The 26,665-nt window shown below is 39.3% G+C and overlaps 1 protein-coding gene across 1 annotated transcript in view; it reads right to left on the bottom strand.

Moving 5' to 3' along the window:
* Positions 1–26,665, bottom strand: part of LOC116278002 (uncharacterized) — a 156,108-nt gene that overhangs the window by 87,708 nt on the left and 41,735 nt on the right. Inside the window, exon 4 of the mRNA XM_072962164.1 lies at positions 12,128–12,174. Within this exon, the coding sequence (XP_072818265.1) occupies positions 12,128–12,174 (47 nt within the window). The remainder of the gene's footprint in view (positions 1–12,127; positions 12,175–26,665) is intronic.

The raw sequence follows: 26,665 nt of genomic DNA, 5'->3' as shown, positions 1-26,665 counted from the left end.
ATAGGTAGGTGATAGATAGATGGATGGATAGAGGGATGGCTGGATGGATGGATGGACAGATAGATGGATAGATAGAGATTTGGGAGCATGAATTACACCCGGAGTATCAGGAAAACCCTCTTCCCATCATATAGGTCCCTAAACCCAGGAGACTAATCTTTAGCTGTGTATAATGCTCCCCCAGCTCAAGAGAGCTATTGGGTACCAGAAAGACTGATGAAGTATCTCATCAGTTAACTAAAGGCAAAAGCAATCAGAGTCATAGGTGTCTTGATTTAATCAATCACAAGGATTTAGTGAATCCACAGGTATCTTAAAGACTCAGATGAACTGAGTTTCAGGGACCAAGCTGGTGACACAGGAGGCTCTTGAATTTCCCTCCTCCTATGAACATACTGAATGTACAGCTACAAATGAAGCAATACCCTGGAGAGACATTCAGAAACTAGCTAAGTGATTCCTACACCTCAGACGACTAAGAAAATGCCCACAATGAAACAGCTAGGAAAGGCTGAGACATTCTCTCTCCATAAACTTCATCCCTAGCGCAGTGCTATATAGTCAGGAAAGAACCTCCAACTCCCAGCTTTTCCGTGAGGAGTGAAAGGTTTGGGCCACAAAACTAGTACTCCAACTTTTAAGGCTCCCACTTGAGGGATGGCCTCCAAATCACCCAGCTCTGAAAACCAAGGGGGTTTGCATTCCTGAATCCCACTGGAATGCAGCAAACAAAGAAGCAGTTTTTAACAGGTGTCCAAGCACTCACCTTGCCATCCCCCAAGAGCTCAGCATGCAAAAAGCAGGCAAAGAAGCCCATCTCCCAGTCTTTCCCTGGAAGGAGTTTGTCTACTTTACAAACTGATGCCTGAGGGTCCAGCTTCTAATTAGCACAAATCCAGGTGCTGGCTGCGATACACCTCAGTTGGCTGGGGTACCTGGTGGGCACTTCTCCTGCCTTCTTCCCTGCACTTGCTCCGACAGCGAAACCAAATTGCCAGCATGTTCCTGGAAGGAGCTTGTTCATACATCTAGCATCCTATCTTTTACAGCTGTCATTCAAGGTACAGGCCCTCCAGTCACATAACTCTGATATCCAATGGGGCTTGCATTCATGAGTCCCACAGAATACAGCAAACAAAGAAGCAATTTTTGAAAACACAGAGGCTCACCCTCCACAGCGAGACATACAGGCTCAGTACAGAGGGAGCAGGCAAAAAAACGCCCATCTCTCAGTTTCTCCCTGGGAAGGGTTTGACTGAATACTTTCCTGGTTGTTGCCTGAGGCTCCAGTTTCTAATCAGCTTGCATCGTATGATCCTTCCCTTGGGACAATAAAAGGTCGTAGCAGAATCTCAACTACTGGGAACCACTAAGAACAAAGACAATCACTCTCGGCAACCAGGAACTTGGGCCAGGCCAGTTGAAAGGTCATCTCCTACATAAGACAAGTCTGTCAAGTCTGGAAGAGATGGTTGTTTCATCCAGTGTTCATAAACCAACAGAGTCAAAGAGACACTGGTGAGCTCTACCTGGCTCACTGGAAGCTCCAGAAAACGACCTAGAAGTACTAATTAGAGCTCAAGATGATTAAAGTTGAGGAATTTGTCTCTATTCTAGGACAACAAATAGTCTTCTGACAATAGCACTCCATCACTGAGCATTTCTACCTACTATTTAAACTACTTTTCACTTTTGATTGAAAAAAGAAACACATACAGAGGGAAACAAGTGAAACAGAATCCAATGTATACAATGAAAATTAAATCTCCTTCCTACTGCAAATCCACCCAACTCCACTCCCTGTAGAACCAATACTAGTAATTTCTTGGGTACTTGTTTTAATACATATTTTATTTACAGACATCAAACACACTACTCTGCATCTTGCTTTGTAACGTTAGCACAAATGTACTGACATCTTACTCTTTAACAGTGGCATAATATTCCATAGTATGAATCAACCATAATTTACTTAACTGATCTCCAATTGATAGATATATTTCGGTGTTGCTATTGGAAACTCAGCTGGAGAAACATCTTTGTTCATAACTTCTTTGACCACTTAGGATAAATTTCTGGATGTGGAGTTACTAGTTACAGGGTAAGTGTGCATCTTCAATTTTGTTAGCATCCAATTGCTCTCCAAAATGGCTGCACCCGTATTTCTCTCATCCACAATGTCTGAGGTTAGAGTTTCTTCACTCTTCAACACTGGATAGTACCAAGTGCCTAAATGTTGGCAAGCAGGTAGCTATCTCCTTGTTTTGATTAGCCTATCTTTAACTGTAAGTAACGCTGAATATTTTTTGTATTTGTATAATCCATTCATATTTCTTTCTCTGTGAACTGCCTATTCTTTTTCTTTGCCTGTATTTTTACTGAGTTATTAATTTTCCCCTTATTAAATCATCTAGCACTGCTTTTGTTTAAAATGACTATTGTAGAAAATAATATCTTTTCTTTCTCAAGAAATATAGGAACCACTTGAGACTTTAAGCTATTCCCTGTAGATTTATAAAGACTAATTATTTTTTAAGTCACATATTCTGTTTTTACCATTGCAAGGAAGGCCATGAAAGAAATCTCATACTTTCATATTTATTGAATTATCAATTCAAATTTGGTAAGTTTGACTAGAGTATGGAAAAACTTTCAACCCTTATCAGGTAAATATTTAGTATTACTTAATATTAATAATTAAGTAGACTCCCTTGAATTCTTACTATCTCTTTATTTCCCTGGTCTCTATTCTTTTAGCAAGGGGAATCTCCTCCTTCTTTGACTCTTCTGTAACTGTTCTGCTTTTTTGTCTGATACTTTAGTCAAATAAATTCTTGACCATCAAAGACTTCTTGGCTTAAGTTCGATAATCCATAAATATTTAGGGACAATGCCAGGCCTCCTTCAAAATGCATTTTCATTTATGTCTGCTGCTCTGAGTAAGAACTTACAAGCATCAAGAGATACTCTTCCATTTCCTGATAATAAAATCATGGATCCAGTCCCATTTTACCCTCATTGTATACTCTTACAGATGCTTCAGAAGAATCCATGACATTTTATTGCACTAGTTTACGTATGTACCTGAAAACCAAGTTGTGTCTAATTCATATCTGTACTTACTGTCCAGTACCGACCCCAGCACATGGAAAGGCCTTAGTAAATACATGGAATGAACAAAGAAACGAAGTTGTATTAACTATTCACTTATTACAAGTTAGCACAAGACCAGAGGCAAAGCTTCCCTGTTCATACTTCATTGGAGGAGCATTCCCCAATAGACCCCTTCTTCTAGAAGCAGGAAGATAATCAGGTCTTTCTGAAGATAATCAGGAAAAGCTCTTGGAGCCTAATCAACCATTGTAAGATCTCCCTCGGTGATTATTACAAGCTAAATTACAGAAAATCCAAGCTTGAAATATTTTATAAAGCAATTTAAAATATTTAATAGGATACTGAACTCTTGAAAGGAAACTGCTCTCTTTCCCTGGTTATATGATGGATGTATTGTTTTTCTTCAGCCCAAAAGAGGTAACTGATTATATGAAGAATAAATACATAACTAAAAGGGAAAGCTGTTAGTAACCAGGATCTCTAAGAAGCCAGGCTGCTTTGGGCACATCTGTGCTGGGGTTTCTATCTCCTTCCAACCTGAGATGGTGATTTTTTTCCTTTCTTAGAATAGGGAAGCCAGCAGGGCATCAGGACGCAGCCCAAATCAGGAAGGAAGCCTCCAGGGATGCAGAAGCAGGCTTCATTCCCAGCTTGAATTGTTCTTTTAATGGAATTCTACAATATCGAAAAAGTTTTTGCTGAATTCTGTCCTGAAGCTCGTCACAACAAACTGATTAGACTGACAGCTTGGCTTGAGCTCCTAGGAGAAATATAATTGAATAGGGACTAAGAGACTTGAAGGGAACAAGCCCACTCCTGAGACTGTATGACTGAGAAGAAGTAGCCTGGAGTCATGGAGTTCAAAGCTGGAGAGGAACATCTCAATAATAAAGGACCTGACTTAGGCGAGGAAACTGAAGCCCAGACTGGTGCTGGCTTTTCCGGGGTAGAAGTGTGAATGGGAGCTAAAAAAAATGGAGGTGATAAGTGTTGGTTTGGTGGTGAAAGGAAAGAAGGCAATAGGAGCCCTTTAAATGCTTCATGACATGGCAAGGATTGTTGTCATAAGGGTCTCACCAATGGAGAAGCTGGGAATGATTTTGGAATATTTTGAGAGTCACAGCTCATGATGAAAGAGTGATGATATAATGAGCTGCAGAAAGTCAACTATTTTGAATAGCCAGAAAGGTACCATTTGGGTTGCATACTCTTTAAATATACAAATTCATTCTGCCTCTGTCTTTTGGGATCTAAGATCATTAGTTCCTATAGAATCTATAGAAGGCAGAATAATGGAGCCCTAAAGATGTTTACAACATAATCCCCAAAACCTATGAATACCTTACATGGCAAAAGGAACTTTGCAGATGTACGAAACGAAATGGAGAGAGTATCCTGGAGTATCCAGGTGTGCCCAATGTAAGCACAAAGGTCTTTATAAGAGGGAGGCAGGAGGGTCTGAGTAAAAGAAACGTGAATGATAGAAGCAGAGATCAGAATGAGGTGAATAAGGGGTCATAAGCCAAAGAATGCAGACAGCCTATAGAAGCTTGATAAGGCAAAGAAATGGATTCTTCCCTAGAACCTTTGGAAGGAACACACCCTGTTGACACCTTGGATTTTAAAACTTCTGACCTCCAAAACTCTAAGATAAATTTGTGCTGTTTTAAGCTGCCAAATTTGTAGCGATTTGTACAGCAGCAATAGGAACCTAACACAGAGTCTTGAGTGCATTATGAAAAGAAGATTAATTTGCATATTTAATGGACTTCAGCCCTAGACCAATGGGAATAAGGACACCATTACTACAGAGCTGTGTTCTGACCGTCACCATTCCCCAATCCAACCAGGCTCTTTCACAACTCTGTGCCGTGTGCTCATTCTGTTCCCTCACCCTACTATTCCTTTTTGTCCATTTTCCACCTGTCATATTCTCACTCATCCTGTAAAAGCAATTCAATGTTACTTTGTCTATAATGGCTTCCTGGATGACTCCAGGAAGACTAAGGTTTCCTCCTTTGTTCCCATGGAAACTTTGTACCACTGCTTTGCCCCTTATTATAGTCTGACTGACATTGAGTCTATCTCTATGCCACTCCTTCCTTACCCTCTACCCTTCTGTTAGTCTTCACAGGGGTAAATATTAATCTGATCCTTAATTGGCAGACTATCATACAGTTTTTTGGCAAAAGATCTTCCCCTTATTTTTTATAAATCGCCTGCCCCAGTCATTAGTACCACACTGTTCTGCTTACTGTAGCTTTGTAATCAGTTCTGAAATCAGGGGGCGTGATCCCTCCAACTTTGCCCTTTTTTGTTGTGGTTTGGCTACTCAGAGTCCCTGGAGATTCTAGAAGTAAAATTGATTTTTGTATGTTGACCTTTTATCTTGTGACCTCAATGAACTCACTTATTAGTTCTATGAGGTTTTTGTTTGGTTTTGGTTGTGTGCATGCATGTGTGTGTGTGTGTTTGTAGACTTCTGAGAATTTTCTTTGTACAAAATCATGCCACCTGCAAATAGGCACAGTGAATTTTCTTTTCTTCTTCTTCTGATACGTATGCCTTTTATTTCCTTGCCTTGCTTTATTGCACTGATTAGATCTTCCAGCACTATATTCAGTAAGAGTGGCACAAGAGTTGACATCCTTGTCTTGTTCTCAATCTTAGGGAAAAAGCTGAAGTCTTTAAGTAACCCATAGAATACTAGCTGAAGCTGTTCTGCAGATGCTTTTTATCAAGTTATGACTCCCTCTACTCAGGATGTTGAGGGTAGCGGAGTACATATGTGTGGGTGGAAGGGATATGTGTGAACTGCGTATTTTCTGCTCAATTCTGCTGTGAACCTGAAACCGCTCTAAAAAAATTAAGTCTATTAATAAAAAAAAACTATACAGATATATCATTTCTTACCTATTATAGATTGGCAAAAATCCAAAAGTCTGACAATATACTATGTTGCTAAAACTAAATAAACAAGCACTTTCATACATGGTTGGTGGGAATTCAAAACCAGACAACCCACATGGAAGGGAATATGGGAATATTTAGTGCATACATTTGTCCTTTACCACAATACTCAGGCAAAAATATGAAAAGACATATATAAGGCGATTTATTGCAGCCATTTGTGTAACAGCAAAAGACTGGAAATAACTCCCCCCACCACCAAAAAAAGATTCCCTCTTCTCTTATTTTCTGAACTTTTAAAAATCATGAATGGAAGTTGGAATTTTGTTAAACGTTTTTGTTTTAGGGTTGTTTTTTTTTTTTTTGCATTGATTGATATGGTCATGTGGTTTTGTTCTTTAGTTTGCTAATATAGTGAATTATATTGATTGATTTTCAAATACTGAACAAGTTTTTGCATCCCTTGAAAAGCTTCATGGTGTATAATTCTTTCTATATATAGCTGAATTCTATTTGCTACTACTTTAATAATTTTTGCATCTATATTCATCCATTCATTTTGAGATCCTCCTGATTCATAGTATTTAGTGATTTCTTATTGAAACCCGGACATTTTCAGATTATGTCATGAGAGTGGATGTCACTTAAGCCTTCTGTTTTAATTGGTTCCTTCTGACACCTCTCCAGCAGAAGGGGAGGGCATTGCCTTCTCAGCGTTGGGTGGAGGTAGAAGTCAGGGTTCCCCTGTTGGCCTATTTGATACCTAAAATAGGAAGAGCTCCTGTCACTGCTGTGCAGGAGTGGAAGTTCCAGCTCTCCATGTGATCTGCACTCATACTGTGCTAAGGGTGGCCTCATTACTGTTGGGTAATGATGAAAGTCCTGACTCTCTGATTGCTCCGCAACAGGGAAGGAAGAAATGCCTTCTTCCTATCAAGTAGCTGTGAAAATTCAGGGTCCCCACATGGTCTGTCACTCATACTACAGGGTGGACCTCATTACCAGTTGGCAGAAAGACAGTCTCAGCTCCCTAGTTGCACTTTTTGATACCACTCAGGCAGGGGTTGCTGGGGTACCTTGCTACAGTCTTGTTCCTTTGGCTACAGAGAGCAGACTTTTGGTTTTTCAGTTTGGGGTTTTTGGGGGGGGGGGGTAGTTGTCTGCACTCAATGACATTTCTGGGTTTCTGGCTTCTTCAGCTCCAAATCTAGGATATGTGAAGCCCAAACAAAATCCAGGAATTCACCACCGTGTCTTCTTTGGCTCCTGAGATCCCTTGTTTGTCTGTTATCTTCTCTCCACTTTTTGGAGTTTTCACATATTTCTTTTATATATAATGTCAGTGTTTTGTCCTTATTGGGGGGAAATAGAAAAATATTAATCCATCCCATCTTCCCAGAAGTGGCAGTGTCCTCCTTCAGTTTTTGATGACTTTTCCACTGTACGCTCAGCTCCTAGCCTAGTGACTGGCATTACATTTGTGAAAGTACATGGTGCATTCTTCTAGGTTGTGCTGGGCAATAGGGAATGAGTAAGAGCAAAGTAACTAGGTGAAAGTAATAACAAAAAAAAAAAAATGCCAGGAAGAGGATTCTGACTCTAAGGACTGAATGGCTGTGGCATCTCTAAACCCTGGATAATCTATCTATCCATTGACATAAGAGGGATATTGAATTCCCTTATTATTATTGTATTATTTCCCCCTTATTTCTGTTACTATTTGCTTTATATATTTATGCAGTCTTATTTTGGATATATAAATGCTCACAATGTTATAGCCTCCTGTTGGATTCACTCCTCTATCATTATGTAATAAGACCGTTCTTTGTCTTTTGTTACAACCTTTGTTTTAAGGCTATTTTGTCTGATATAAGTACTACTACCCTGGCTTTCTTTTCTGTACCATATGCATGGGACATCTTTTTCCATTCCTTCACTTTCAGTGTATGTATGTCAATATTAGGGAACAATATTAAGACTCACCACATTTTTTTCTGTCTCTGTGGGATCATTTTTTTTCTGAGATCCAATGTATTGAGAGTTGTTTTATTCATTTTGTCACTTTTTAGTTGTCCAGGCAATAGGGTAAATCCAGCCCTTGTTACTCCATCTGTATGGAAGTAGAAGTTCTTCTGTACCATTTTATTTTTAAAAGTTTTATAAATATTGCCTGGTAAAAGCTTATTTTGTTTAGGAACTTTCTCTACACAGATTGCTGAAAAGAATTTAATACTTTCGTTTATGCCTAAGATTCCACTCCCATCTGGTGTCTTATAGTTTTCCTGACAGCCTTGTGAGATGGGTTTGAGTGATTCTTTGATGGAAGACAAAACTGAGGCACAGAGAGGCTAAGTGACTTGTTCTGAATTTTACAATTAAGCATTGAGACTAGAACTTAAAATCCAGAATCAGATTCTTGTAGTTTTTGTACTACATCAGGCTGCTATACTGATATTTTCAGAATAGTCATGGTATAGGTCATTTGGGGAATTTTTAATTTTTTATTCTTCTTTAGAATATAAAACTAGGAGTGAGATTGAATCCTTAAGTGGAGTCAATTTGCCCCCATTCTATACAGAGAAGAAATCATTATATTCAGTCATTCATTTATTTATTCAATAAATATATGAAGTACTTACCATACGCAAAGTTTTGAGAAGCCGACAGGCCCGACATAAGCTGGGAAGGAGTTTATGTCTGTTTATATATCCGTGTTTTTCTCTCCCTATTGCCACCTCATTACACTCTAGAAATAGTTCAAATTTGGATCTTAGCTAAGGCTTCTTTGAAGCAATTTTATGCTTTCTTATTTTTTTTAATGTACAGAAATGAACTTCTGTCTGTCAGAACTTTTGTCTGTAAGTTAAAAATTCTCTTTTGAGAGTCTATGGAAAATATTTGAGGATGATTTAGGTTCTGCTTTTCCTTGAAGGGAGGTAAAACAGAAGGACCAGCAGGTCCTTTTCACACTTTAGATTCTATTTGTGTCCACCTTGTGGATTTTCATGGCAACAGTTCAGTTTTGTCTCTCTAGTTTGGGTTATATTTAATAGCATCTTGGCTTTGAGTCAGGCAGGTTCAAGAGGCTTGCTGTGGGGTGAGTTAACCTGCCACAGACTCCTATGCCACTTAAGAGGTTGTAAGAAAGGACTGTCTCACTTTGGCGTTGAATATGTTGGGTGCATGTGCACACATATACACACATGAGTAAAGTCGAGCTCCAACCGGAGCCCTAGGGCAGGTTAACAGCCATAAGAAAATCTCCTAGGCTTACAGGATGCGGAGAGCTACCCTTCTCCTATGTATTAGCAGAAGTGGCAGATGGCGGCTTGGCAGCTTCCTCGCCTAATAATCACCAGATGGCATGTAGCTATGCCCTGTGGTACAGGAAGGAGGAAACTGGGTTGATTGTGTATTTTCTACCCTTAAGCTCTTCCTACTTAATTGAAACTGGTTCATGCTATTCATCATATGTCTATGTTGGAAGAACTTAAAGAATGTGACCAGAACTTTACTGTGGCTGCAGAAAGCATTTATTTTAATTTCCTGAAGTTTTAGCACATCATACCAGCTAATAACTTTCTAGTCTGCTAAGCAGCTCATAGATTTCTGTTCACTTGTATTCTGAGTCATGATATCTGTTTGTACCATGCTGTGACCCATTCTAAAACCTCTTACCCAGATGTTTTCAGGAATGATGAAAGGTCTGAGAACTGAAGTTTAATCTTTTGAGTAGCAGGATTTTTTTGTAAAATTTCGAAATAAATGTTTCTAAATATATATATACACATACACTTGTTTTTATGGAATGGTATTCTGAACATAAATTAACATTTTCCGTTAGAGATATGCGTTATGGTACAGGTACAGTCGATGTGGAACTGATGTGTAAACAAATGGAACTAAAAGCAAAATGAATCTTAATCCTAGACACAATCCTAGAATAAAAATTCACTACAATTTTTAAAAGAAGCTGTAATTGATATCCTTTTAATTAACAGATTATAATGGCTCCATGGGAATGAAGAACCTAGTATTATAACCAAAACCAAATTATAACAACATTAATCTGACATATTTCAGTGGGTTCCAAAATTATCGGGGTCCTGAATGCTAATTAGAAATTAAGATGCATCTTTTCTTGTCTGTCTTTGCCTGTTAGGTTTATCCTTCTTGGATTATATATACAGCATCTTTATAGAGAAGATATATGGTATATTGAGAAGCTGCTGTGTCACTGGCAACAGTTTCTACACTGCTTTTATGTAAAGACTGACCTCGTATTTTGTGCTTCCATTCCCTATTTAGTGCTTTTGCCTCACAGGCTGGCCATAGCCTTTTCTCCGGAGAACAAAATGATTTGTGCTACAGCTGCATCCACTATGATTCTTACTGGCCCATAGATTTTAATGCATATAGGTTTTTTAATATATATTTTAATGTCATGTAGGTTACATAGGCAAACAATGCCATTTAAGAAATAATGTGAAGTTCAACAAATGGTATTGGCAAAAGTGTGTATCCACATACAAATGAATAAAGTTGCCTTATATCATATACAAAGATTAACTCAAAATGGGTGAAAGACCTAAACATAAGTGCTAAAATTTTAAACTCTTAGAAGAAATCATAGGGCAAAAACTTCATGACATTGAATTTGGTAATGATTTCTTGGATATGGCACTAAAAACACAGGCAACCAATGTAAAAATAAACTGTACTACATCAAAATTTAAAATTTCTATGTTTCAAGGACACAAACAACAGAGTAAAAAAAAGCAATCTATAAAATGATAGAAAATATTGGCAAATCATATATCTGACAAGGGATTACTATTCAGAATATACAGAGAACTCCTACAATTCAACACCAAAAAGTTGTACAGATATTTCTCCAAAGATGATACACAAATGACCAACAAGCACCTGAAAAGATGTTCAACATCACTAATCATTAGGGAAATGAAGATCAAAACCACAAGGATGGCTACTATAGAAAGAAGGAAGGAAGGAAAGAAAGAGAGAGAGAAAAAGTAGTAAGTGTTGGTGAGGATGTGGCCAAATTGGAACCCTGTACAATGCTGGTGAGAATGTAAAAGGGTTGAGCTGCTATGGAAAACAGTATGACAGATCCTAAAAAAAAAAAAAAAAAAATTTGAAACTAGAATTACCATATGATCCATCAATTCCACCTCTGAGTCTTGAAGAGATATTTGTACACCCATGTTCAAAGCAGCATTATGTATAAAAGCCATGTGCATCAAAAGATGAACGGATAAACAAAATGTGATATATACATACAATGGAGTATTTTCAGCCTTAAGAAAGGAAATTCTCACACATGCTATGACATGGATGAAACTTGAGGACATTGTACTAAGTGAAATAAGCTAGTCACAAAGAGAAAATACTGTAAAAGATGAGGTATCTTGAGTAGTCAAATTCATAAAGGCAGAAAGTAGAGTGGCGGTTTCCAGGCGGTAGAGGGGAAAGGGAAGATGCATGTTACTATTTAACGAGTATAGACATTGCGTTTTACAAGATGAAAGGAGTTCTGGAGATGGGTTTCCCAACCATGTGAGTGTACTTATCACTGCTGAATTGCACACTTATAAATGGTGAAGGTGGTAACTTTTATGTTATGTGTATTTTACCACATTTTAAAATGTTAATGTTTCAATCATTTGGTGCTGTAAACATTTACGTATAGGTGTTTTTTGTGGACATAAGTAGAAAATTTCTTTGGAATTAAATGTCCAAGAGTACAAAGGCTGGGTCATATGGTAGTTGCATGTTTAGTTTTTAAATAAACTGCCAAATTGTTTTCCAGAGTAACTGGACCATTTTACATTCACACAGTAATGAATGATCTAGTTTCTCTGCATCTTCCCCAGCATTTTGGTATTATCACTTTTTTCTATTTTTGGCCATCTGATAGGTATACAGTGATATCGCATGATGGTTATAATTTGCATTTCCCTAGTGGCTAATGATGTTAAGCATCTTCTCACCTGCTTATGTACCATCTGTATATCCTCTCTGATGAAATGTCTCTTTCTGCCTTTCACCCATTTTCCAACTGGATTTGTTTTTTACTACTTACCTTACAAACTGTAAAATATGGAAGGATCACAGAAACAGAGTGTCTTCCTATGGAAAAAAAAAACACATGAGCACAAATAAAAATTTAAGTAAACAGTATGTGGTTTAACAAATAAAAAAATAAAAATAAGATCCTGCAGCAGTTTCTCAACAGTGACATATAACTAATACCCGTGGTGATAAACACATCTCTACCCCACTGAGTCACTTTGAAATGGATCCAGCAGGCTGGCTGTCATCCATGGTGTGACAGTCTTCAGTCCCCACGCTCTGCAGGAATTGGTTCACTGTTAAGCCCAGAGTCAATCTCCACTGATCCTGGAATCTACCACGTGCTTCAGTCAGGCATGAGGCTCAGGTAAGCCAGCCAACTTCATGTAAAGAGGTTTGTTTCTCCAGACTCCCTCCTCCCTTCCCCAAGTTTACCTGCAGAACAACAGTAACTGCAGTCACAATAATAACTACCAGCATTAGCGTTGTTTTTTAGTTTACAAAGGGTTTCAAAATCAACTTCACCCTCTGTCGTCTTATCTGAGTAAAATTAAAATGTAATTGCAGTAAATAAAATTAACTGATACTCTGTGATTCTTAGGAATGCTGCACATCCAGAAAATTATTGTTAAACCTACATTTATTCTGATGAATCAACAAAATTCTTTGGAAACAACTTCAAACCCATCCCCGTCAAAGGAAGGTGAGCAGTGTTTAAAGAAACACAGAGTTTAGTTTCTCCAAAGAAGTACTAGAGAAACAAAATCACTTTTTCAGTTGATCTCCCCAACTAGGCTAAGAGCTAAAATCAGACTAAAGACTAAAAACATCTTCCTTCTCTGTGAGCAGTAGCCCTTATTTTTTTTTTACCAAAGCTTTATAAATTCTTTTTGAGTTACATCTTGAATGGACATCTCACATTTCAGCTGAAGAAATAAATTCAACTTGTCTTCACATATTGCTATACTGAGTCCAGAAACTATTGAACCAGATGCGCAAAATGAATTTCCATCACTGGGATTTTTTGTTTCCCCAAAAGTTTTTCCACTAAACAGCTAGTGTCTATGTCCTTCCTAGATTCCGACTGTATACTAGACTCTCTCTTCTTGCTTAAACAACAAACTTCTTCAGTTCAATCCCTCTTCCTTGGCTTTCTGAAGTTTTTCTTTCTCTGTGGTTTATTTGCTTTTCATAATCTGCATCTTAACTACCTTTGTAATATTTAAGAGGATCCTTTTGACTCCTTTACTTAATGCCAAATAACAAAGCAACAAGTAATAACGATTGTCTTTTCAAACAATTAAAAGCATGGAGATTCTTCCGGGTTATCATGCCTAATAATTTTATAAAGAAACCTGGAACATTTCTTCAGTACCTTCATTCATCTATTGGCTTTAAAGAACTGGGGATACAATGATGAATCAGAAAAGATCTCTGCCCTCAAGAAGCCCGTATTTGAGGGATAAATGTATAAACTAGCAATTGCAGGACAATGTGTTCATTGCCATAAAAGCTGTGGGCAAGGTGCCTTGAAATTCTGAGTAGGAAACTAAATAATTTAGAACATGATAAGGATGTGAATTTAGAAAATAAGGAAGGTAAACATAAAGTAAGCAACAAGCTCTAGAGATTGATACACGCAGAAAACTTCTATTGAGTTCCCACCAGCTGCAAGACTTTATCCCAGGCACGTAGGTAGAGAAGGTCCATTCACCCACGTATCTGGTGCTCTACTCGGGAAGACAGATGATTGCCAACTACAATTTTTAAAACGTCAGACAGCAATAAGTACTATAATAAAAATGAAACAAGGCAAGGAGTGAACTGGGGACTCTTTTAGGCTGGGTGGTCAGGAGGAGTCTACTTCACGTCAAAGGATGGGATTTGAGTGCCTAGATCTGGTCCTTTGGCAAGTTCATCATTTTGACACTGCTTCCTAGAGGCTGTCTCACAAAGACATTTTGGAAAAGACTTGATTAGCCTGTTTCAAACTCTTTGCTATGAAAAACCAGATAATAGTGCAAAGTCATGTAGAGGCAAGAGCTGAGTCACAGGGGTAAAAACAACAGAAAAACCATAATGGAGAATATGCCTAGTAATTCTTAGGAGAAAACAGGGAACAGTTTTGGAAGAAGGAACACATTTCTCAACCAGTAAAGAGGCGATTATGGATGCAAGTTCCTTGTGCATGCTTCCAGAGGTGTCCTATGCATGTACCAGGATGCCTGTGAATACCTTCTTTGGGGGAGGAGAGGGAGATGGAGGAGAACAGATCTTAATTCGATACAGAAACCGTTCTGTGCTCATTGTTTCAGATTTAAAGTATCTTAGACAAAATTCTATACCCGTACATTAAAATTTCTTTCTTAAAGGCTACATGTTGTTCCAGTGTTTATTTAATCATTAATGATATACTATAAATGGTGGACATTGAGGTCATATGAGGAATTGGCTACTTGTTCCCCAAACTCAAGTCGTTCTCCTGTGCACACAGCTGTGCCTCATTTCCCCAGCTTCCCTCACACTCAAGTGTGACCATGTATCTGTGTTCTAGCCAATATAACAGGAATAGCAGTGATACGTCCCACTTCCAGGCCTGACCCCTGAACACTTGGTCCGCCATGCTCTTGCCCCTTCAGATACTTGTTTCAGATGAGCAAGATTAGGAGGCTAATGCTGAAGGTGGTGGAACTACAAACTAGAAAGATCCAGAGTTTCTGAATCAATATTTAAAGGCAAACCATCAATCAATCAGGGACATCCATTTTGGACTTCACATAAGTGAGAAATAAACTTCAAATGTGTTTGGACTAGTTGGGGATTTGTTAGTTACAGTAAGTGGTGCTACTTTTTCTGTATAAGGTGGTTCCCATTCCTACTGCAAATGACAGAGTAGAATTTGACCTGAGCCCTGTGCTCCTAGAATCCAGGATGATTTAAGAAACCTCCCCACTCTTTTGTGGTCTAGAAAAGGGTTTACTGCAAAGAAACATGCCTGAAGTAAGACTCAAGGATGCTCCGTTGTTTAATCTATAACAAGGTCAAACACAGACCCTTTAAATTTCCATCCTTTGCCTCACAAATGATTAGCTGAGCTGATTTGTCCTCACTGATCAATCGAAACAAAACGCTTGTTAACCAAACTGTGGTTAAGTTTCTCTCCTCACCCTAGGCCCACTCTGAGCCAGAGCCAGCATAAACCCTTCCTGAACTGCCCCTCCCAACCACAAGCTGACCTCAGCGTAAAACAGTCTGATCCACCGTCTGATCACACTACCCTTGCTTCACTTGCTTCACCCTTAATTCCACTTCCCCACACCCAGTTCTCTCTAGCCTTGCCTACTCCTCCCTATGAAGGAAAACACAGCATGCCTGACCCTGGGGAAACTTGCAGATCTTATAGATACAGTATCTGCCTATTGCAATAGACCTCTCCCCTTCTTGCAGTAAGTCTCTCTGCCTAGGTCTGAATTTGCTTGGGGGCTTTTAAATAGAGTTTATAGGACCACTTTTAGGTCTTTAGGTATGTGCGTATATACAGGTGTACACGTGTGTGTAGCTGTATCTATATCTGGATCTGAGAATTGCTGGATCACAGAGAATTCATATTTTTAGGAATTTGATAGATATTAACAATTTGCTTTCAAAAGGGTTGTATTATTCTCTATAATGCATTTCACTACATCCTTGTCAGCCCTGTATATTTTCAACAGGTTTGATCTTCGCCAGTATGACAGATAGATGAAAAATAGTCTGATAGATTTGGGCTACTTCATTTCTTACAAGTTAGAAGAAGCAATTGGAGAAGTGTTACTATTGATTTGATTCTGATTGTAGTAGAGAATAACCTTTGTTTTGTTGGAGGTTTACAGGGACACCATGACCTAGCCCTCGGGGCTGGCTGCAAGAACAAAGAATGCCTGCAGCAAGATTGCAGCAATCTACCACACCCCCTCCCTTATTTTTCCTCCCCATCCCCTATTTTTTGTATAAAAGGAGCCTGCATTCTGATGAGAGCAGGATGGTTCTCCAAGACATTAGCCTGTCATCCTCTTAGTCTGCCAGCTTTCCAAATAAAGTCGCTATTCCTCGCCCTAGCACCTCGTCTCCGGATTTATTGGCCTGTTGTGTGGCAAGCAGAACAAGTTTGGACTAGGCAACATGATCAACAGGGAAAAACTGGTTAAAATTGACAGAAATAATGTGAGAAAATAACCCTCTAATCTTGGGATTTATGATAATAAAGAAATGAAACATTAGGTACAGTAAAGCACATGCCTCAAGTTTAGGAAACAAATGTTGAAAGCATTCAGAGAAAAACCATGGATGTCCTACAACAAACTCTAAAATGAAGGGGTGGTGAAAGGCTTCCATTTCATACTCTAAAGCCAATCGTTGGTATTGGCTGCCTCGGAGCCCAGTAATGAGGCAGACTACGAGGGAGTATGCAGCTCAGTGATTCAAAAAAAAGACCAACTAGCGATGTCTGCAGTGACTACCATGTGGAAGCCTGGTAGTCCATATACCACATCTCGTCCATCCTGGACTAAAAACAGCCACTGCCATTTTTTTTAACTTTTTTTATTGATTTATAATCATTTTACAATGTTGTGTCAAATTCCAGTGTTCAGCACAATTTTTCAGTCATTCATGGACATATACACACTCATTGTCACATTTTTTTCTCTGTGAGTTATCTTAACATTTTGTGTATATTTCCCTGTGCTATACAGTGTAATCTTGTTTATCTATTCTACAATTTTTAAATCCCAGTCTATCCCTTCCCACCCTCCACCCCCCTGGTAACCACAAGTCTGTATTCTCTGTGAGTCTATTTCTGTTCTGTATTTACGCTTTGTTTTTGTTTGTTTGTTTGTTTTTGTTTTTTAGATTCCACATATGAGCGATCTCATATGGTATTTTTCTTTCTCTTTCTGGCTTACTTCACTTAGAATGACGTTCTCCAGGAGCATCCATGTTGCTGCAAATGGCATTATGTTGTCGGTTTTTATGGCTGAGTAGTACACTGCCATTTTTAAATACAAAGCAATACTCGAGAAAGTAAAAATCTTACTAATTGGTTGTGAAGTAGAAACAGATAATTCAGTGCATCTGCACTTGCGTTCAGGTTTTGGGCTTGTCTTTCTTCTTGTAACATCTATAACAGTGGTTTTCAACAGGGAGCAATTTCGCTCCCCAGGAGACATTTGACAATGTTCTGGAGACAAATTTGGTTGTCACAGGTGTTGCTACTGACACCTATTGTATAAAGGCCATAGATACTGATAAACATCCTGTAATGCATAGGACAGAGGCTACAACAAAGAATTATTCAACCAAATGTCAACCGTATCAGTGTGGAGAAACCCTCATCTATAAAAGGAGAAAGAGGTACTTAATTAGAGTAAGTTAGAGCCACACACCTGGATAAACAGTGTCGGCAAAACTGGCAAAGAATCAGATGAGGCTTGTGAACAGTGCTTTTTTAAAAAAGTTTGTTGGGTTTTGTTTTGCTTGGGGTTTCTTTTCCTTAGTGCTGATGAGAAACTAAGTAAGAATGGAGCAGAATTGCTAATTAGGGACGATGATTCAAAATGGAGAGAGCCGTACAAGTGAATTCTTGTCTTGCAAACCATGTCACCAGGGAGAATGATTTCCAAACCAGAAAGAACAAAACAAATACTGAGTGGGAACAAGTGAAGCCCAACATTAAAGAGAAGTACCACTCTGCCCAACTATTTAAATGAATCCAACTGCTCAAATCTAGATCAGTTACCTTCAGGGCATTTAAAGTGCTTATATCATCAATGATTTGAGAAGTCATTAAGAATGAAAAAGTTTCCTGAAACTGAAACAGAGGAAATGTTGTAATAGTTTTCCACAACAGGGACAAGAGGACAGAAAGGTTTTAATTTCCAGGAATTATAGACCATCAAATCTGATGTCATTGTTCAGCAAATATTCATTTAGAAATTAAATTCTGCATTAAAGGGATAAATTGGGAGTTTGAGATTTGCAGATACTAACATACATAAAATAGATAAACACCAGTTTATACTGTATAGCACAAGGAACCATATTCAATATCTTGTAGTAACGTACTGTAAAAAAGAATATGAAAATGAATATATGCATGCTCCTATTAAAAAAAAAATGAGCAGACCTTAAAAAAAAAGACTGCATTAGACACCATGAACTGCTCATTTGTTCATTCTTGCATTGATTCATTTACTTAGCAAATGTTTTTTTTTAATGCCTACAAAACACAACGCAGTACTCTAGGTGCCATATTATGGCAAATCACTATTATTTCTTCTGTTACACAGCCCACAGTTGATCAGCTGCCTTAAGTCCTTTTGGAATATGCTCAGGAACAAATAAACAAACCAGTCAATACTGGCAGATAAACAGAACCATTGTCATCTAACTTCATCCTGATTTCAGCAAGGCATTTGACAATCTCTCAATATATCTCCATCTTAAGAAGGAGAAATATGGGTAAATGAGTTAAGGGAGATTCACGGCTGGTTGATGCTACGGAGCAGTGCCAAACTAGAACAATGGTTTCCAGGATAGCTGCTCATCAAAATCACAAACCTAGGAAGTGCATTAAAGATGCAAGACTCATGATTTTTACCCCACATACATGAAAATAAAATGTCCAAAATGGGGCTCAGGAATTACTCATTTTTAAGTTTCCCAGATATCACTGATACAGCTTGTACAAAGATCTGCATTCAGGAAACAGTGATCCGAAGTGAGGGTTAAGTGGTACGCCCCAGGGCTCAGTTAGTTTATTGGAAGCAGGATGATGACTCAGAAATCAAAACTTTTATATCTGCCAATGGCACCAAGTTGACAGTTATCTATATACTGGAAAGCAAAATCTGGGTTCAGAAGGATGGATCATGGAAAAATAGGGAATAACAGACAAGGCGGAATTTAAACAGCTAAATTTAGGATTCTACATCTTGGATCTAAAAAAAGTAAGTTGAAAAATAAAGGGAACATGTGACTTGAAGTAAGTAATGAGGGGGAAACTAACCCCACAGAGTTCAGGGAACCACTAGCTCTGTTTAAGCCAACAGTGGGACGTGAATGAATGCTAAAAGCCAGTGGAGTATCTGGTTGCATTTATAGCCATCCTTGCTTCTTGCCAAAGAGAGATAATAGTCACGTTGTTGATTTCTGCTCAGGCTTCACGGGGAGTGTATATCCAGGGAAAGCAAGGTTTCCCAGCTTCAGCACCACTGACGTTTTGGGAGGAATACTTCCGCGTTGTAGGGGGCTGACTCGAGCAGTCACTAGACGTCCCCAATATCTGCTCCCAGTCATGACAGCCAGAAATGCCTGCAGACTTGCCAACTGTCCCCTGGGGAGCAGAACTGCCCCCAGTTGAGAACCACTGAGTTAGAGGTGCTCAGCGTACAGCTGCCCTCACTTTGAAGGGGTACTTTGGTGTAGTGGCTTAGAGCTTGGAGTAAAGAACTTAAATTCACTCCTGACTTCCCTCAGTTAGCTGCGTGACCTCAGGCAAGTTGCTTAACTCCTTTGTTTGTTGATCTCCTCATCCATAAAATAGGGATAAAAAATACCAGAAGAATTTAGCTCATTTGGGTTGTTATAAGGAGTTAATGAATTAGCATATGTGCAGGCACAGGGTTGATGTTATACAGACATTAGCTACTATTATTAATGGACTTACTCAGTCCACCAGCTTCCCTGTGGGAGCCTCAGAACACATCCGCCAGTCCTCCCTTTCTGTTTCCCAACCCTCATCCTCTCCAGACCAGCACACTGCAGTCCCTCCTAAGAATCCCACCTGCCAGCCCGAAGAGCAAAGGAAGGAGAGAGGAGCAGACAGGAAAGGAAAAAAGGGAGAAGGCCGGAAGGAAAATTAACAATGAACGCCAGTCCTCTGCCTCCCTCAGGCCTTGGAAGGAGAGGTTTCGGATTAGGATAAGGGACACATTTCAAAACAAAAATTAAACCGTCACATTGAACTTTAGAACACCTTCATGTAAATTAATAGGTGCAGCACAACCTGGAAAGAGATGTCAAAATCAGAAGGAAGCAGCCAGAAACCCTGGCTGAGGTCTTGAGTCGACTTTGGCTGCGAACCAGTTTTTGCCATGGGATGGTTCCCCTGCTGCCTGAGCTCGGCATGGGGTCTAGCACACAACAGGCATTCAAAACACACTTGATGGATGGATGGATGAATGAATGAATGAATGAATGGTCTGTGAGAATGATCTCACAGCTACTCCCTTGAAAGAATGGGGTCAGAGATGACATGTTCATAGATCTGGCCATCAATATCAATTAAGGGGGCAGTCTAGGACTTCTTTCCCTTCGATCCCCAATCAAATCTCTACACAATTTTTGCAAGAGTTTCAATAGGTAGAAAAATAGAGGACCTGTTCATGAAGCCAGTTTAGTTCTACAATTACTCATCAGCCTTTGGGGAGTGATGTAGGCTTTTCTGGCCAATTCTTACAAATCACGGATATAACCCCAGACAATCTTTTCCTCTGAATTTTTACCTGCCTTCTCTTTCCCTCACATTGTTGCCAATCTAAGTGAGAAGAAAACTGTGAGGTGGTGAAGTCATCTGTGTTCCTTGGCAGTGAGTGGGAGGGGTAGTGGTCGGGTGGGGAAAGTGGGGGACAGGAAGGCATCATGCCACCTTCGATCTCTCGGTGCCGAGTTTCAGGCAGAAATGTCATATGTCGCTAAGTAGTGGGAGAGAGGGGAGTGGTTAGACCAGAAAGTCTCTAGGAGCGTCCAATGCTAACATTCAGTCAAGCTGAGCCTGGAGGATAACAACATCGTAATAAGACTGAGTATTTCCCTGGACTTGTAACTGGGTCTAGATGCTAGACATGCACGTGTGCCCCCGCCTTGCATCCTCCTTCAAGGAAGGACTTGCTGCCCAGCTTGGGGACTGTGACCATCAGGGCAGCTTCCAGCTGTCAGCTCCTGCAGGGTCTGCTTCAGCTGCAGAGAGCCACCTGGCCCGAGGTCATGCCATTCTGGGGACAGCCTGCTTCCAGTGACTGGGCAAGGAGGAATACAAAGGCACAGTCATTTCAGTCTGAAGCAAAACACCCCAACGAACAAGGCTGGATCCATAGCTGCCTGCCCCAGGTTGGTGAAGTCTTTGTTGGGCCTGCGTCACAGATCGATTTCTCCCTCTGCCCAAACCTGCCTCCTCCCTTCCCTTCACATCTGTCACCTCAAACTCTGCTGGAAGCATCTGCTTCTGGGGAACCCAACCTACGACATTTTAGATTGTGATCCCAAAGGATGAGTTCCTAAGTTGTTTGGAATAAGTAAATGGTCTCCCAAAAGGGCTTTTTGAAGGAAAAAAAATGCTCACTGGGAGAGGTAAGTGCTCTTATGTCAGTTTAGGGGGAAAAAACTACTTCAATACTTTATGCCTTTTCATTTTTTAACGAAAGGAAGTGATCACGAGCCTCTGTGAGGGCAAAGGACAGAATCTGTGGCAGAGTAGCAAAGGTTGTGATTCGGAGACTTCTCAACTTGCCCAGAATTTGGTGTCTTTGTGATGCCAGGAAGCAATGGTACGTGGTGGGAATAAAGAATAAGAAGAAAATGCAAATCAGTCAATGCGTGCAAATCGAAGATGGATCTGCTTGTATTTTGTCAAGGAACAAGGTGAAGATGCCATTGCTGATGAGGTGGCAGCTCAAGAAAATGGGAGGCTGTTTCCAAGGCTATATAGCAGAGCCTGGGAGTGATCTTTACCGCCCGTTTTCTTCAGGAAAATCAGTGATTAGAACAGGACAACCAAACAGAAATTTCTGAATCTGTTTCCCAAAACCCACCAAGTCGTCCTAAATCCCCCCCAAAACGTTCTCCTCCGAGAGAACCCCTTACGAATATCATTACCTTAATGACTGTAAATTCTGATCTGTTGCAGTAGAAATAAGGCAGGAATTAAAAAGAACTTTGTATTGCACATCGGGATAAGCGCCATCTGAAATATACACTTATGTGGTTACTCAGTCATTTGGTTTAAATACACGTTAGAAAATTTTATCAAATATGGAGCTATCATTTATAGTTGATTGATATCAATGTTTATGGCTGTTTTTCTAAGATGTTGGTTAGGAAAATAATTTCATTCTAAACCAGTTATAATTTGTAGCAAGCAATGTCAGACCCTCTCCTGCACCTCAGAGAACCACCAGTGTCTCAGAATTTACTTTCCCTGGGAGCAGCCTTCGACCAATTACTGAAAAACAGAGTATAACAGTCCAACTCCCTAGCCTGGGAGTGCGAGTAAAGGCTGATTACCTGCCCACTCCCTGGGTTAACTTAACTTCCAGAGTCCCCCCGCAGGATCAGGCAGAAACTGCCCCTGCAGCATTCCACCTGAAACTGGGCCCTTAATTATCTCCCATCCCTCCCCTGTCCTTCTTCCCCAACTCCATATATTTGAGAAAACATGGATAATACAAGAAACAACATTAAGAAAAATGCTGTAATATTAAATCTTAATTACAAACACTGATACGAACTCATGACTTTTTAAAACTATATTTCTATCTCCATCCACTGAAAAGGGTCACAAAGGAATCATAGTACATTAGGAATGAAAATATGTAGCCCCTAGACCTTGGCTTCTAATTCTCCACTAGTACATATACTGGGGTTCTTTGGGAAAATCAGTTGATTTTAGGTCTTGGGCAGGAAATATATTGGGTAAGCCAAGAGCATCTTGCTATGTTAAAAAGCAAGGATGTACTCAAAGACTAAGAGTCACGTCAAAAAGACCCAGAGCCAGTTTGAAGGGGCTTCCACCAGCCTTTGAAACAAATGCCAGCATCAAAAAGAATGACTATAATGAAGACAACACATTGAATAAACAAGCATCCATGAAACTCAAGAAAGACAAAAAAAGAAGAGGAAAAAAAGTAAGTTCTTACTTTCTCATAAATGTAAAAATAATCATGGAAATAAGAAAATCACCACATTGCTACCCCAACTGTAACAATTGATTTATGCAAGGATCCTCAACAGATTGAGAGAAAAAAATGTTCTGGGTAAAAAGTCTAAATGAGTGAAAAAATGTCCCATGGTAAAAAATCTCTCCCCATAGATTACTTATAAATTGCAAATCAAAAAAATAGACCTTTACAACAGAGCATAAGTAATTACTTTAACCAAACAGCCAGCCTTGAGTTTCTAACAACAGGACAAACTAACCTTGAATGTCATCACATGATGCAATAAAAAATATACAATATATGCGAAATATTCTTCCTAAAACCGTATAACCTAAATCTAATCAAGCCTCCAGATCTAAATTACAATTTACAGACAGTATAGGAAAGAGCAGTACAAGTCAATAACACCTTAAAGAAGCAATTAGAAAAGACTAATATTTGGGACATTTCACGTGATAACTGGCCTGAACTCTTTAAAGTCAATGCCACCAAAAGCAAACAAACGAACAAACAATAACGGGAAGGGACATGTTTTAGATTAAGAGATCCTAAATATCCCTAACAACCAAATGCAATGTGTGAATCCTGATTACATCTCGATTCAAAACATACAGCTAAATGACATTCTTCAGACAACTGAAGAAATTGGACTGCATACTAAACGTTGGACAGGATATCAAATATTATAGAACAGAATGTTACAGAATGGGGACTGGATATAAACATTACAGAATTATTTTTAATTTCGATAACAGTATGATGTATGTGTAGGAGAATGTTCTTATTTTTACAGTGGTGCCTGCTGATGTATACAGGAGCAATTTATGCTATCTGCATCTCACTTTCAAATGGTTCCACCAAAAATGAGATATAGAAAGGGATAAAATGTGGTAAAATGTTAACAATTGTTGAGTAAGGGTGTAGGGTATAGAGATATTAACTGTACTCTTCTTTCAACTTTTCTGGTGATTAAAATTTTTCAAAATAATGGAAAAGAAAAAATAGGCTACATGACAGTAATAAATCCTTGTTAAGCAGTAATATCAGAAAGCTCCATTTAGCCATTTTTCTCTCCCCTTTAGTTATTATAGGTCTGTGCTATGCCACTGATAATTAAAAGAATTCACATTTAGAAAGATGCATGAGTTAGAGTTATCTGTGAAGATTTACAAAAAACAATTTTCTCAAGTGGCCCCCAAAGTCATATTATTCAAGAAATGTATGGCTTCCTTTAAACTTGAGCCATTTTCAGCTATTCCTTTATACATTGAATTGACTTAGGCATGTGTTAAAAGTTTGAGGCATCATTTGCCTCTCAGTATCAGATGAGGTATGGATTGCATCTCTGAGTAATCTGCAGTTTCTATAAATACTTGATAAGATCTACTTTCTCTATTTAAAATGGAAAATCATTTGGACTCTGCTAGAAGAGAAAATATTCTATTCAACTGAGAAACAAGCATCTTCCCTGCTTATTCAGTTTTCCGTATTCTACTGCTCTTAACATGAAATATAAATTAAATTTGTATAATGCAAAGGATCTTGAGCATTCCAACTTCAGATCTTACCCATAAAGACACAGATACAGAGCTTAAATGATTTGTACAGGGTCATATGGCTCACGAGTTGTAAATTAGAACTGGACCTGAGGTTTCCGACTGCTAGTTAAAATATAAATATTCCTACACAGTACTGGTCTCCCACTTACTCACTGTGTGATCTTGGGCAAGTTGCTTAACGTCTTAGGGGTGGGATCAAGATGGTGGAGCAGCAAGATCCCGAGCTCACCTCCTCCCTTGAACACTCCAAAACTACAACTACATGTAGAACAACTCTCCCTGAGAACAACCTGAAGAAAAAAAAAAAGTTCTTCTATAACCAAGGATATAAAGAAAAAAACACATTGAGGTGGGCTGGAAAGGCAGAGACCCAGCTGAGTCAGGACCCACACCCTTAGCACAGTAACCCATAAGCAGGAGGGCATATCACAAATGCAGACGTCCTCCCTAAGGAGCAAGGGGTAAAGGCCACACATCAGGCCCTCCAGCCCTGGAGCCTAGCATCACAAAGATGAGCCTCCATGACACCTGGCTTTGACAACCAGCAGGGCTATGTCCCACAGAGCAGGAGAGCTGCAGGAGACTGAGTCTCCAATTGTAAAGGGCTCATGCACAAACTCACTCACTCTGAGTCCCAGCACAGAGGTAGCAGTTTGAAAACCTACTGACACTGTAGCCAGCCTGCCTTGGCTGCTGCAACATGCCCCTGGCATGCACCCATTCCAGCTTCAGCCAATCCTCCAAGATGATACAGCTCAGCCCAGCATGATCTGAGACACCACCCCCTAGGCCACACTCACTCCAGATTCATCCATCCCATCAAGATGGACCTGACCTGGCCCAGCACACCTCAGGATACTCCTAGCCTGCACCCACTCCAGCTCCAGCCATCCTGCCAAGGTGGCCCTAGCCAGCATGCCTCAGGACACCCCCGGCTCATGACCACTCCAGTCCCTGCCCACCTGCCAAAGCCACCCAGCAATCACAGTGTACATGGGGGACATGGCCATATCCTCAAGAATGGGAAAGATAACTGTTTTGCCTAATTCATAGAAACAAGCACAGAAAGTCAAACTGAGGAGAGAGGATTATGTTCTAAATGAAAGAACAAGATAAAAACTCACCCAAAAAAAACCTCATAAAATGGAGATAAGTATTTACTTGATAAAGAATTCAAAGAAATGGTCATGTTTACCAAATTTGGGAGAAGATAGGAACACAGTGAGACTTCAACAAAGAGAGGGAAAATATAATAAAGAACTAATCAGGGCTGGATGAAGAATACAGTAAGTTAAATTGAAAGTACACTAGAAGGAATCAACAGCATATTAGATAACACAGAGAACACAAAAGCTACCTGGAAGACAGAATAGTGGAAATCACCTAATCAGAATAGCAAAAAGAAAAAAGAACTAAAGAAAATGAAGATAGTTTAAGGGATCTCTGGGACAACGTCAAGCAGAATAACACTCTCATTATAGGGGTTCCAGAAGGAGAGAGAGAAAAAAAAAAGGGCCAAAAATTTATTTGAATAAATAACAAGTGGAAATTTCCCTAACCTGCATAAGGAAACAGATATCCAGGTATAAACATACAGGAATTCCCAAACAACATGAACCCAAAGAGATCCACACAAAGATGTATCATAATTAAACTGGCAAATGTTAAAGATAAAGATAGAATTTTAAAGCAGCAAGAGAAAAACAATTATTCATATATAAGGGAACTCCCATAAGGCTATTGCCTCCTTTTCAGCAGAAATTTTGCAGGCCAGAGAGAGAGTATGATATATTTTAAGTGCTGAAAGGAAGAAAAAAGAAAAAAGAAAAAAAAAACTTCAAACCAAGAGTACTCTACCTGGCAAGGTTATCATGCAGAACTGAAGGAGATACTGTTTCCCAGATAGCAAAAACTACAAGCATTCATCCCCACTAAATTAGCCTTGTAAGAAATGTTAAAGGATCTTATATAAGCAGAAGAGAAAAGCCCATAACAAGAAATAAGAAAATACATGAA

Source organism: Vicugna pacos, chromosome 6 (assembly GCF_048564905.1).
Source record: "Vicugna pacos chromosome 6, VicPac4, whole genome shotgun sequence".
Taxonomy (NCBI): domain Eukaryota; kingdom Metazoa; phylum Chordata; class Mammalia; order Artiodactyla; family Camelidae; genus Vicugna; species Vicugna pacos.
This window is presented reverse-complemented; position numbering and strand designations above follow the sequence as displayed.